The 13,173-nt window shown below is 45.2% G+C and overlaps 1 protein-coding gene across 1 annotated transcript; it reads right to left on the minus strand.

The window, feature by feature from the left end:
* Positions 1–5,222: 5,222 nt before the first annotated feature.
* LOC127316979 (FKBP12-interacting protein of 37 kDa) lies at positions 5,223–12,050 on the minus strand. Its single transcript, XM_051347484.2, has 13 exons — positions 11,821–12,050; positions 11,644–11,705; positions 10,750–10,814; positions 10,610–10,646; positions 9,972–10,059; positions 9,834–9,898; positions 9,678–9,755; positions 9,492–9,539; positions 6,754–6,807; positions 6,129–6,290; positions 5,890–5,959; positions 5,622–5,677; positions 5,223–5,533 (listed from the first exon to the last, which is right to left on the minus strand). Exons 1-13 carry the CDS (start codon positions 11,915–11,917, stop codon positions 5,360–5,362), a joined length of 1,056 nt encoding a protein of 351 aa, XP_051203444.1. The 5' UTR covers positions 11,918–12,050; the 3' UTR covers positions 5,223–5,359.
* Positions 12,051–13,173: the final 1,123 nt, after the last annotated feature.

Genomic DNA, 13,173 nt, shown 5'->3' on the forward strand with positions numbered 1-13,173 from the left:
TGTTGCCGCGCTTCAAACCGTGTGTCCACTGATCGACACGGCCTGAAGCACGACAACAGGGGTCGGCATGATGCTAGGGAGGCTGGCACCGTCTTCGCATTAAGGACTCGTTCACGTACTGGACGGCGAGAGAAGAAAAGTGGTGCTGCGCCGGAGAGGCATGTCGGCGTTGTTGTCTCGTCAAGGACTCGTTCACGGAACGGCGGCTAGGGAAAGGGGAGCTCGTCTACAAAGTATATTGCGGCGTATAGGTGACCAAACATTCTAATCATCGGCACTAAAATGGAAGAAAGAGCCAAGTGGTATCTCAACTAGATATCATATGCCTCATACTTTGTTGGTCGAAAGAAATATTAACATTCCGGGATGGGATCAGTGAGGCCAGGTAGGATGCACAAGAGATTGATATTTGTGCCATCGCACCAGGCTCACTGGCCCCACCCCAGAGTGTACAAGTGACCAAACAATTTAATCATCGGCACTAGCTAGAATGGAAGAAAGGCCAATGCAATTAAGAAGTAGCTAGTATGAACTAAATGGAATGCCTCATACTTTGTTGGTCGAAACAAATATGAACATCCCGGGATGGCGTTAGTGAGGCTGTAGGATGCACAAGAGATTGATATTTGTGCCATCACACCAGGCTCACTAGCGACACCCGGAGTGTCTGATTGACCGAACATTCTAATCATCGGCACTAAAATGGAAGAAAGAGCCAAGTGGTATCAACTAAATGGAATGCCTCATACTTTGTTGGTCGAAACAAATATTAACATCCAGGGATGGAGTAAGTGAGGCCAGGTAGGATGCACAAGATATTGATATTTGTGCCATCACACCAAGCCTCACTTGCTCCACCCCCGAGTGTACGAGTGATCGACCAACCATCTAATCATCGACAAGTAAATCACTTGGGGTAATGTTAAAATGCTTGTCTCCATATTTGGGAGACATTTTTAATATTGGAGTCTAGCTAATGGAAATCAAGAACTAGTCTTGATCTCCAAATGGTGATTAGAGGGAATTTATTCATCTTAAGCAACATTAGGGACAAATGGGATCATGCAAGGGACTTGGGTCATTTGGATCATAAGGCATCAATTAAGGAGGCAACCAGGGACAAAGGGAAACATTTGATGATCCATTATCATAGGCAACAAAGCAGCAACTTTTTCCCCTCTAATCTAGCTAGAGTCCTTAAAAGAAATCCATCATAAGCATGGTCAAATACACATATATAGCATGGGGCAGATGCTCCAAAGGGATTATATATTCATCACTTGGTAATTTGGAGAGCAAACAAGCAGTAGCCATATCACTCAATCCAATAATATAGTAATTTGGATCATAAGGCATCAATTAAGGAGGCAACCAGGGGACAAAGGGAAACATTTTATGATCCATTATCATAGGCAACAAAGCAGCAACTTTTTCCCCTCTAATCTAGCTAGAGTCCTTAAAAGAAATCCATCATAAGCATGGTCAAATACACATATATAGCATGGGGCAGATGCAGCCAAACAGCTCACTGTGCAAAGGTGTGCATGCCCAACAAAGACACACAGCCGGTGAGTCACCACATGCTTGCCAGGCCAAAATGGGTAGAATACCCAGTTTGTATCATCATCTGGCTACTAAGCCATTTGGTGGAAGCAAACTGAAGATCAGCCAGAAGGAAATCACCAAGGGAACATTGGTATGTCAGTATGGTGACACTACCAGAGAAATCCAACATGGATTAATCCCTAACTAGCCATCCAAACTCACCTAGCACCACACAACTAGTTATACCATCGTAATATAGACATTTAAATGTCTATTTTGTTTTCAACAGCAAAAGCTACCGGTAATCTAGTCATGGATCAACCAGATAGCATGAGAGAGTCACAACAACAGCCACAAAGAAAGGGAGCCACCCTTGGACAACATAAAGGCTGTCAGGGCTACCTCAAACCCATAGGAACATTCACTAAGCCACTGCATCATAACCCAATAGGGCTCAGCATGAGCTAGGGTACCCAATCAATGATTGGCAACCCTCTAGCTACATCCAGTCCATCCATGAGATCATTACTGCTCAGCAGTTCATCTCATTTATCTAATCAATCAAGTTAAACTAACCAGATAAATGAAATGCATAATTAACAAAGGCACCAGACTATTGCAAATGATCCAGAGGATACCACAAAGAGCATACCATAGTAGCATTTCATGCATTTAAATGAACCAAAGTAGCATCAAAACCAACCAAATGTCCAACTAGCAAGCAATACCAAGTGAGCAAGTCTTCATTACCTTGTACAGGTTCGGACAAGGATTTATAGAACAAGTACAGAGAGGCGAGGCAGAGGCATAGACAATTTCTATAAGCATATAGAACACTCCAATTTCTATAAGCATAGACAATTTCATTGTCACATCTTTCTATAAGCATCACTAGCAGCAGCAACAATGCATATGAACACCATATACAGTGTACGGTTCGAACAATTTCATTGTCACATTGTACAGTTCAGAACAACATATAGAACACTCCAATAAGCATCACTAGCAGCAGCAGCAATGCATATGAACACCATATGAAGCAAAACGATTAGGGGCAATGCATCCAGAGCAACAGCAGCAATACATCCAGAGCGAGCATTTCGTCGAGCACGTTGTGCTCGCGCGGGGGAGGAAGAGGGAGGGGAGGGGAGGAAGAGGGAGGGAGCTCACCGACGACAACAACAGTTGTGGAGGAGCTCACCGACGACGACGGCAAGGGTGGAGGTCGCGGCGGCTCCTCCACCTTGACGCGACGGCGGCCCCTCCTCGCGGCGGCCCCTCCTCGCCGTAGCGGCAGCTTGTGCCGCAGGTGGCGGGGATGGGAGGAGCGTGGCGGCAGGCGGCCCTCGCGTAGGAAGGCGGCGGCGACGGCGACGGCGATGGCGACGACCATGGCGGCGCGCGGTGAGGAGAGGGAGAGGGAGAGGCGCGCGGTACGGATCGGAGGTGAACAGCGTGGGCGGGGAGGGCACGGGATGATATAGCTAAGTTCCCTTAGTTACGTGGCGCACCAGAACAAGTGCGCCACAGAATCAAATACTTCGTGGCGCACCAAAGAAAGTGCGCCACGTAAACGATAATTTCGTGGCGCAGCGCACCGCGTGCGCCACGTAAATACGTACACCGATAATTGGGGGTGACAGGTTGTGGGGCCCGCCAAGTTTTTGTGGCGCATGGTCGGCTGCTGCGCCACAAAATTAAGCTATTTCGTGGCGCACCTTGCTTGGTGCGCCACAAAACGCTTTACGTAGGCGCATTTTTAGTGGTGCGCCACAGAACTAAGCTTTTGCCTATAAGGGTTTTCCTACTAGTGGGCGGTCAATGGCGCACATCGACATCGTGCTAGGCAGCCGCCATGGCTGGGTGCCGCGGCGGCGCACGGCGGAGTGCCACGAGCGGCAGACGGCGCGGGCGCGGGCCCGGTCGGCGGGGTCGGGGAGCCCGGCTATGACGAGGTCCAGGAGTTCCGGCGGCAGTAGGTCGTAGGACCGTCGTGTTGTCAACCCCAAAGAGCTGCATAGTGCTCCCATGGTCGACCTGTTTGTCCCGACGACGAACGTAGACAAAGCTAGCTAGTCAACCGACCAGAAGTTTTTGTTGCACGAGGATCGATCTGCCTGATTTCAGGGGGAATTACACGTGTATATTTATAGCAGCATAATTAAGCTAGCTGTGCTGAATACAGGACGGAATAATTCTAACACGAGAGACCTACCGTGCTAAAGCGAGTTTCCGTTTTGGGAGTGGATTGCAGTATTATCGACCTATTTCTTACCTAACATTACCTCTGGACTCTGGAGCTACCTTGTCGAGGGGAAAACGCACGGGAGGACACTGAAGCATACACGAACCAAGGTCGTTCACATCACAGGGATACGCACGTTGCTGGTTCTGCTAGGATACCAATCCATAGGACACGAGAGAATACAGATTTGTATGACAGATTTAGCAAGGAAACATTTGCCACATCCGTCCGGATGATAGCTTAGCAAATGCTTCTAAGAGCATCTCCACTCGTCCCCCCGAACAGGCCCCCGGCGAGCGTTTTTTCCATCCGGACGGCGTAATTCGGCCCAGTCGCGCCCCCGGTTCCTCGTTTTCGTCCGGATTTGGGCCTAAATCCATCCGGCGATCCCACGACATCCCCGGACCCCCGGGGAGCGCTCGGGGACTCCGGACGAAGCGAAAGCGCGCGTGGCCCCAACTTGTCGGCGACAATGGCCTCCGATCTACGGCAAAACCCTCGTCTTCCCGATCTACGGCAAAACCCTCGTCTTCCCGATCTACGGCAAAACCCTCGTCGAACGAAAGCTTTGAACTCTCAATTGGTGCAACATAGATAGATTATATATATATTTCGAATATAATTCGAATAAACATAAGAATTACATATAAAAACTTTAAAACTAAACTACTTCTTCTTCTTCTTAGAAGGCCCCGCCTCATCGTCGTCGCGGCGACGCTTCCGGCTCGCCACCTCCTCGTCGGAGGAAGTTGAGTCCTCGTCGTCGTCCTCATCAGCTTCTTCGTCCTCCTCCTCCTGCTCCTCCTCCTGCTCCTGCTCCTCCTCCTCTTCCTCGGCCTCTTCCTCGGCCTGCTCCACGGCCTCTTCGTCCTCCTCCTCGTCGTCCAACTCGTCCTCGCTGGCCGGCGGGGGGGGAATCGTCCTTCTGCCGGACGATGCACCGGATCCCACCAATGGCGCCATCCGTGCGGCTTCCTCGCTGTCGGTGTCCGATGGCCAAGAGATATCGCTCATGGTTGACGGAGGATGGTGACGAGAGAACAGATGAATGGCGTCGCCCGTCGAAAACCGTATATGTAGGTCTCTCGACGACAGAGAGCGCCGGTTGCTCTTCCCCGGAGTTCGTGCTCCATTACGGCGGTTCTCGCATCGAGGCCACTTCGACCGTTCCCGACGAGTCGTTCCGGCTCTCCAGTCCACTTCGCGACGGTTCAATGCGTCGAGGGAACTCCGACGATTGCCCTTCCCGGTGACTACGCCGTCGCTATGCACGCGGTGGGTGCGCGTCCATGGGCTCGCGGCTGGGAAAATGGGCCTCCCCAGGCCAAAAACTACATCCATCCGGCGCTAAATTTCGCCGGATTTGGGCGTGGGGAGCCCAAACGAGTGGGGATGCTCTAAGATTAAACATGCAACGGAAATCAACAATAGATAAAGGAGATAAATTGTACTTTTGCATAAAACCGTATAATTTAGCACCTGTGATACAGAACGTTACATCGAGCCATACAGAGTGTAGCTGGATTTCTCAGGAAACCCAGGTTACACTAGAAAACTGTTTTTGCAGCCTTAGGCCTCTAGTTTAATCGGCTGCGGGTCAGAAGTAGTAGCGTTCATATCATCTGCAGCTTCGTTTATTTCTTCAGCTGGTGTGTCCTCAGTTGCCCCTTTCTGGGAAAGCATCTCCTTCAGTCTTGTCAGCTCTACATCTCTAGCTTCTAACTCCTCTTGCAGGATGGACACCTAGCAACAGTTGACAGTTCGAATGGCTTAGCAGAGAAAAAAAAACAGCAGGTAGTTTAGTAGTAGCGACATGAACGATGAATCCTACCATTTCATTTGACCTCTCGACATCATTTGTTAAGCCATCCATGTGCTTGTACAACGCTGAGAACAAAAGAAAAAAAGGTTAAGCAGATAAATGTTAGCATAACTATAAACTCAGCCATATGATTAAGGAGTTAAGAAATTTCTATTCTGCAATGTACACAATACATATGATTATTCGGCCATATACATCAGATTTAACAAAAATAACTAACAAACACAAATATTGGTTCTTCACTATTATTTTCACTTGGATGTAACTTGACACGTACCATCGAACTGATTCCTTAGCTCATTGTTCTGGGTCTTCAGAACTGCGATTTTCATTCCAAGTTCATGGATCTGTACAAAAGATAGTTCCGTTAGAACTAATTCTGGCAAAACTAACATGGCACTGAATTTCTGCTCTAATATGTTGGTTGTTCAAAGAAAAACCAATGATTTTATTCTTTCAAAAGCACAAACAATTTGGAAGCATATTTAAACCTCCGACATCTGTTGGAAGACTCACTTTTCCTTCAGAAGCCATCGCCCCAATCTCTTCATTTTCCTCTTGCAGTGTTCTACACTTGGCCATTAGCATTTTCCCATGCTTGCTGGATGGAGTAAAATTGACAGCAGCAACATTGTCCTGTAGCTCTTTTATTTTCTTCTCCTTTTCTTCTGCAAGATTCTGGACAAAAATAGGAAATGCCAGCCAAGGTAAGTTATAGCTTTCCTTGGACACTAGTAAAACACAATTTCGAAGTTATAATTCTCAAGGTGTTATCAGCATGCATGGTACACCAAATAATACTATGCTTGAATTGTACATATTTTCTTATACCTTCTATAATTTGCACTTATAAGGCATAATAAAACAATCTTTGTGACAGCTATGAGCAATATGATGGCAATGATGGGCTTCCTGTCTGTCAAACTTGCTTAAGAGGATTATAAACATTGATTCAACAGAAGACATGCAAAATCTGTCTCACTGCCTATTTGAGAAATTTACACGTTTGACTAAAATTCTAAAAATAGTGCAAAGGAGCATCAGAAGAGTGCTATCCGAAGTGGTTTTCCACTTCTTAACATTCTGGTGCATACTCATATAATGCAAAAAAGAATTGTCTGATTGAAGGGAACTCACTGACCTTTAACCGTGTAAATTCCTCGTGAATTGCTGGGTCAAGCAATAATCGCCTCGTCTGTTAAAGCATTCAGAATAAGGCAAGTAAATAAGCAGTTCAGTGTAACAACATAGGGTCACTGCATTATTAAGATTCATTTAAGATCTAGCCGAAGTTTAAGGGGCCCATACAGGGTGAACTACTAGCCACTATGCCTTCTCAGGAAGCTTAAGGCCACATTTTTCATGTGGTAATATTATCCCAATCCCTCCTGTGAATTTGCCGAGTAGTTCTTTCATTACAGACAGTACCTAAGCCTGTTCCTATCCCAAGAGCCCCTTGCCCATTACTTCTCTAAGAAAACAAGCTTTTGGGAGAAGCTAATCCTACTGTGTGTGGAGTCCAAACTAAATTGGCATATCATTGGCACGGTATGAAGGAGAAGATATCCACTCAGAATGTAAGGTATTTCCACTCAATTTTTAAAGAATATATACATGGGGAAAGCTAGAATAGATGACAAGGCACCAGTCTTCAGAGTTCAGAGCATCTCACGTTCCTTAATCATTAAACAAAGCTTATGTCGGGCATGTATGTTAGTAGGGCAATCAAGGAAGAAGAATCAACATATTCTCTCATTTGAACCTATGTACTGACTCAGTCACTCAGTAGCTGTCCTGTTTACCTATAAGATAACCTTTCGAATTGGAGAGGATGCAATTTATTATCGCCGCAACTTATGGAAATTCGTAATTGAACTGGGGTCCAGATGCTCCCGGTATCTATACCGCCCAGTTTCTCTGAGATCTGTGATGCTAGCTGTATTCGATTGTGTTCCATCGGTAGCATGAATTAGGAACAGTGACAAGGCCCACAGTCAGTCTGCATTTAATGCGTTTGTTGCTGTTTAAGATGGAGCGGTACAAACGGAAACCCCACGTCCTGGACCGAGTGGCCCCACCGAGCCTCGAGTACCCCAATCATCCCAGTCATTTGCTGCACTTCTCTCGCCTCAAGCAGATCCATGGCGGCCATCTCGTAGTTTGGCCACATGCGCCGGAACTGTAGCGACACCGGCGACCGCTTCCAGAGAACCACCGGCATCCTCCCTTCGCCACTATCGTGAACCTGACGGCCTCCACCTCGCCGTCCGTGCGCAGCGCTCGGCACACTTCGTATTGGAGCCTTGCCGATCTCGAGGACGAGGAAGGGGAGGAAAACCGAGAAGCGCAGAAGGCGTGGTCGCGTGGAGGCCGAGCACGAACATGCTGTTGACGGCGCCCCTGGTGGCGAGGCCGACCGTGATCCTCCACGCTGACGGCGATGGCCTCGGCGCCATACTTCTAGACAAAGCGGAAGTTGCACCAGGATTGACGGCCTGGCGCCGTCACCACGTCCTTGCGAGCGACAATGTCAGACTCGACTGCGGCGAGCGGTGTCGACTCCGGGGATGGACTCCCTGTTAACCCTCACGAGAGTTCCATCACGTACACACGCGCACTGCATCCTCACGTGGGCCAAGCGAATTCAATGCGCAATACTCTGGTCGATTTAACAGCTTTACATGCCAACCGTATCTCTTTTCGAAATCATTCTGACACACATCCCTATACATATTGGTTGGTCCAGATATCAGGACTATTTGGACCCGTGTGCCAAAACGCCATGCCCCGCAACTTATCTTTTTTAAATATTATATGCAATATAAAATACCATATTGGTTCACCGAGACGAGGTCGGTCCTTCCGAAGCCGCTGCGCAAGGGTTTTGCATCAGCCACCCTGCTGATTCCTTGGATGCTCTGGAAACACAGAAACGATTGTGTCTTCAACAGGGCTCGTCCGTCGACGCAGGCTCTTCTTATGAAGATCAACGAGGAAGCTACCGATTGGGCTAGGGCAGGGGCGCTCGGCCTACGGGCTGTGCTGCCAACCAGCTGGGATGTGCACTAGGCATTTTTTTTCTCTTTTGTACCTGCATCCCTTAGGGGACTTGTAACCTAAACTCTCTCTTTTCAATGATATGAAGCACAAAGGTCCTTTGCGTTTTCTCGAAAAAAGAAAAAAAAACATAAACCAGATCTCTTGTATGTTGTAAAACAATGACCAGACTGCTCACTGCCCTCCTTGCAGAGCATACAAAAGAACATGAGAAATCAACCTGGGTTTACTTTCGACTAAATTGCACCTGCAAGGTACACTTAACATGGTTGCATAGTACAGGTTGTCACTTGCCTCATCACCCGTGTCATCCCTTCATTCATGCTAACTCCCTCTACAATATGTGGATCAGTGGAATTGGTATAGAACTACAGATAAGGGTTGACTACTGCAGATCATGGAGGCTTAGTATATCAAACAGAAGGGAAAGGTAAGCACAAGATGAAAGAATGTGTACACCTTTCGACAAGAAACAGATATTATGAGTTTTTTCTAACATAGTTAACATGTACTGCCATCACTTTGCCTGTTAAAGTAAATTAGGTAATCATTATCAGGTACAGTATTGATGCCAAGGGTTTGCTTGTAACAAGTCCATACTAATTAGTAGGATTTACACATTACAGTATGCAGAAAGCAATCATGGTGAGGTTCTACATAGACGATTTTAGCTACTGAAGTCTTCTTTTACAGTTCACATTTTGCAGTAATTCCACCTACACACCTCACACAAGTAACTTTCGAGAAACGGTAGGAATTAAAACTTTGAATGCACAATAAATTGTCAGAAGTGCAGAACAAATATCATGGGCCGCATTATACCTGCATTGACGGTGGCCTCAACTGTGTTTTCAAATCCCTAACTGCAGACTGCAAGCTCAAAGGAAAAACATAACCAACAATCAGCACAACTAGACGGATGATAGAAATTGATTAGTTACAAAATACTGTTCAGACTAATCAAAATCAAAATATTTCTCACTGTAGAAGGAGGCTCTCAGCGAGTACCTTTAATTCTGCAATCTCTTGTTCTCGTTTTGCAAATGTTACAATAAAAGCAGCCTCTCTTTTCTTTGCTTTCTCCAGCTGAGCATTAATGAACAGTCAAACTGATGCAAAGCATAAGTACTACACCAGTTTTACAAGCATGCCAAAAGAACCAACCTGCTCCTTCAGTGACTCCTCTGACGACTTCAAGTTACTTAGGTAAGTAACCACTGAAACAGGCTCTGTATTTATAATTATATATTATTTGTTCAGCCATTACCAGAAATAGGAAGGACTTGGATTTAACTTGCCAACCTGGATTGGTTCCTGCAGGTACAGCTGGAATGTTCTGAAATGCTGAATGCCACTTCTGAATTTCCGATTTAGCAGCTTCCAGTTCCACCTGTGATGCATAAAAATGCAGCATTTCAAAAATTACTGCTCATGACATTTTGGATCATTACACTGGAATAGAGTGAAAATCTATTGCTGGAACAAAACTGCAGACAGGGTTATTGAAAGTAAATCTCCACATTTCAGTGACAACATTTGATCATGCTACTCAATTTTTCAAGATAAATTATATGTCCATTGGTGTACTATTAGTTGTGACTTGCCTTTATATTTCTCAATTTTCTAGATTTGATTTGAAGTTCAGACAAGTCGTATGCTAATCTTATTAGTTTATGCGTTTTCATATGATTAAGCATCCAAAAGTTCCAAATTGCACTTTGCGAGAGGACAAGGTTTGGCCTAAAAGGACGACAGTATATATCCGGCAATACTTGCTTACCAATTACAGTAAATCTGATTACATGCGATCGATGCTTATTTATACCAGAATGAGGCATAACAGAGTACTTGGAGTCACTAACATAGTAGGTATTCAGCTTAGCATAACTATCCTTTACCAACAAAATGAAAACACGAAAGAACAGGGACTAACTACACACCTGGTTTGTTTCAAGATTTTCTTTGCAGCTCTGCAAACTTGAAAAGCAGAGAGAGAATTCAGTCGCAAGTTGACAATTGACAATATGGAAATCAATAGATCAAAAGGGTATATATATATGATAAATGCAATGCAATGCACCTTTCCCGAAGAGACAGAATCATTCCTGTGGCAGCACCTGGTGCGCTCTCCTCCACCTTCTTTCCCTGCACACAACTTGCTGTCTTAAGCAAAGTTCTTGTTGGATGAAATTCGCGAAACTTATACGGAAAGTATCATTTGCTCCTGAGCACCAGTGCTCTCGTCGTTCAAATAAATTTAAAATCATGGTTTATAAGTTTTAAAAAAATCTGAAAATAATTCTGCACATAGTTAGTGTTGTATCCCACAAGCATGTAAAATCGTGACTTGAAATTCTTTGTATTGTGGGCTACACAAAAATGAAAAATCTGATAAAATTTGGGGATTTGAAACATATTTCTACAGATCTACATTTTTGTTATTTTTTTACAGCTCAGAATACAAAGTATTTGGAATTGATATTTTACACGTTTGTGGGATAATTCATGAACTACATCCGAATATTTTTTTCAATTTTTTTGAAGACTCACAAATATGGTTTTGAATTTTTTGAACTAACCAGGAGCACTGGAGCTCGGGAGCACGAAATCTGCGTTCAAACTTATAGGACTATTAGGTAAGCAAGAACTGTGTTCCAGAGGACTAATTTCTTCCTGCATCTTCCCATCATCCTATAATAACCATCTGGTACCTTAATCCCACAATTACAATTCCATGTGAAAACATTCATAGTATATCGTTCATCGCGCCATGCATTCAGGATAGAAACAACTTCACCAAGACCAAAGTGCTAAGCATGTTGCATTATTGCGAAACCGTAGTGGTAATCGTAATTCAGCACGGTATAATAGGGAGTGTCTCCGGTAAATAAAATTTGCCACGAATTGCTGCAGCGGCCAAAGGAAAAAAAGAGACTTTGTATTGGATATCAAAAGAGGAAACTAGAGCAAGTACCTTCTTGGAAGCGAAGACGTCGTCTTCATCTTCATCCAGATCCCCGAACGGCCTCTTCTCGCCTGCAGCAGCAAAAGCGCCATATGAACCGGGTGAGTTACGCAGAAGCCAAAGCTCGGCGGCTAACAAAAGCTAAGGCGGCGAGCGGAAGGGATTGAAAGGGCAGAGGGGAGAGACCGGAGCGGGCGGGCGCGGCGCTGCGGGAGGGCGAGGCGTTGAAGTCGCGGCCGAAGGTTTCGTCTTCGTCGAGGCGAGGGGAAGTTGCGTCCGCCATAGCCTCCGCTGCCGTCGTGCGGAACAGCTGCCGCCGGTGAAGTGGTGCTGTGACGGCGAGGGTTTGTCCTTGGGCGCCGGAGAGACGGCACCGGTCTGCAGGGAAGGGGAGGAGGGTCCTCTCTGTTTGTGGGCCTTCAGGAACGGGCATCAATGCGGCCCGATAACAGGTAAGTTTCAGCGTGACCGAGCGCCGCGCCGCTCAAGCGCAGCCGTTTCATGGGCCGCCTCAATGCGGCCCAATAACAGGTAAGTTTCTTTCTTGTGTTTTATTTTCGTTCAAATTTAAAAATGTTTAAATCTAAAAATATTAAACTTTAAACAGTTCATATTTTTAAAAAATCAATTTAAAATGAAAGTTTTGAAAAATTGAGAAAATGTTCAAATCTAAAAAGTGTTCAAACCAGAAAAATGCTCAAATTTTTAAAATTTGAAAAAATATTCAAATTTGAAAAATGTTCAAGTTTTGAAATTTTGAAAAAATGTTCAAATTTAAAATTATTCAAAACTGAAAAATATTCAAACTCGAAAAAAAGTTCAAAAGATAAAGAAGTTCAGGAAAAAACCGAACCAGCAGAAATAGAAAAAAATGAAAAAACGCAATAACAAAAATAGACTTGAACGTGGGTAAAAATACCTGTGTGGCTGTGTCTCTAAGTGCTTCTCTCGGTGGACCCTAGGGCTTGCCAGGCTCTTCGCCCTCGCCGTACCAAAAGGGTAGTCGCATTCCCCGGTGTTGGAATCCAAGACATGACATCTAGCACGCCAGGTAGGGGACGCAAGTGAACAAGCAATCTACGCATTGCCTAGACTTTAGAACAATTACTAAATAATCTCTTCAATAAAAAGCGATATATAAAATGTTTTAAGATCGCCTGAACTCTAGCTCTTCGTGGCTCGATACTCTTACTTTGAAACTAGTTATAAATGAATTATGCACTAGCAGTCATCACTATGGTTTCCACTTAGCAGTATAAAAGGAAGCCCAAGCTCCACGAAAGGGAGCATGCTCTCCCAAGAAGCAAAAAACTATATCGGAGAAGGAACCAGGATTTGGTGAGCAGATGGGTAGCTACGCATAGTGCCTCTACCTTTGGATTTGCTTTGAGATTATGCCATCACTAACAGCGACGAAACGGCGTGAAATCTGCTTTTGACCTGAACTGGCATCATGTGTGCTCCTGACGAGAAAGATATTGTATGCCTCCTTGTGATTCTCCTTGTGAGTATATTTTGTTTTCTTGTAGGGTTGGCCAC

The sequence above is a fragment of the Lolium perenne genome, chromosome 7 (genome assembly GCF_019359855.2).
Source record: "Lolium perenne isolate Kyuss_39 chromosome 7, Kyuss_2.0, whole genome shotgun sequence".
Classification (NCBI taxonomy): domain Eukaryota; kingdom Viridiplantae; phylum Streptophyta; class Magnoliopsida; order Poales; family Poaceae; genus Lolium; species Lolium perenne.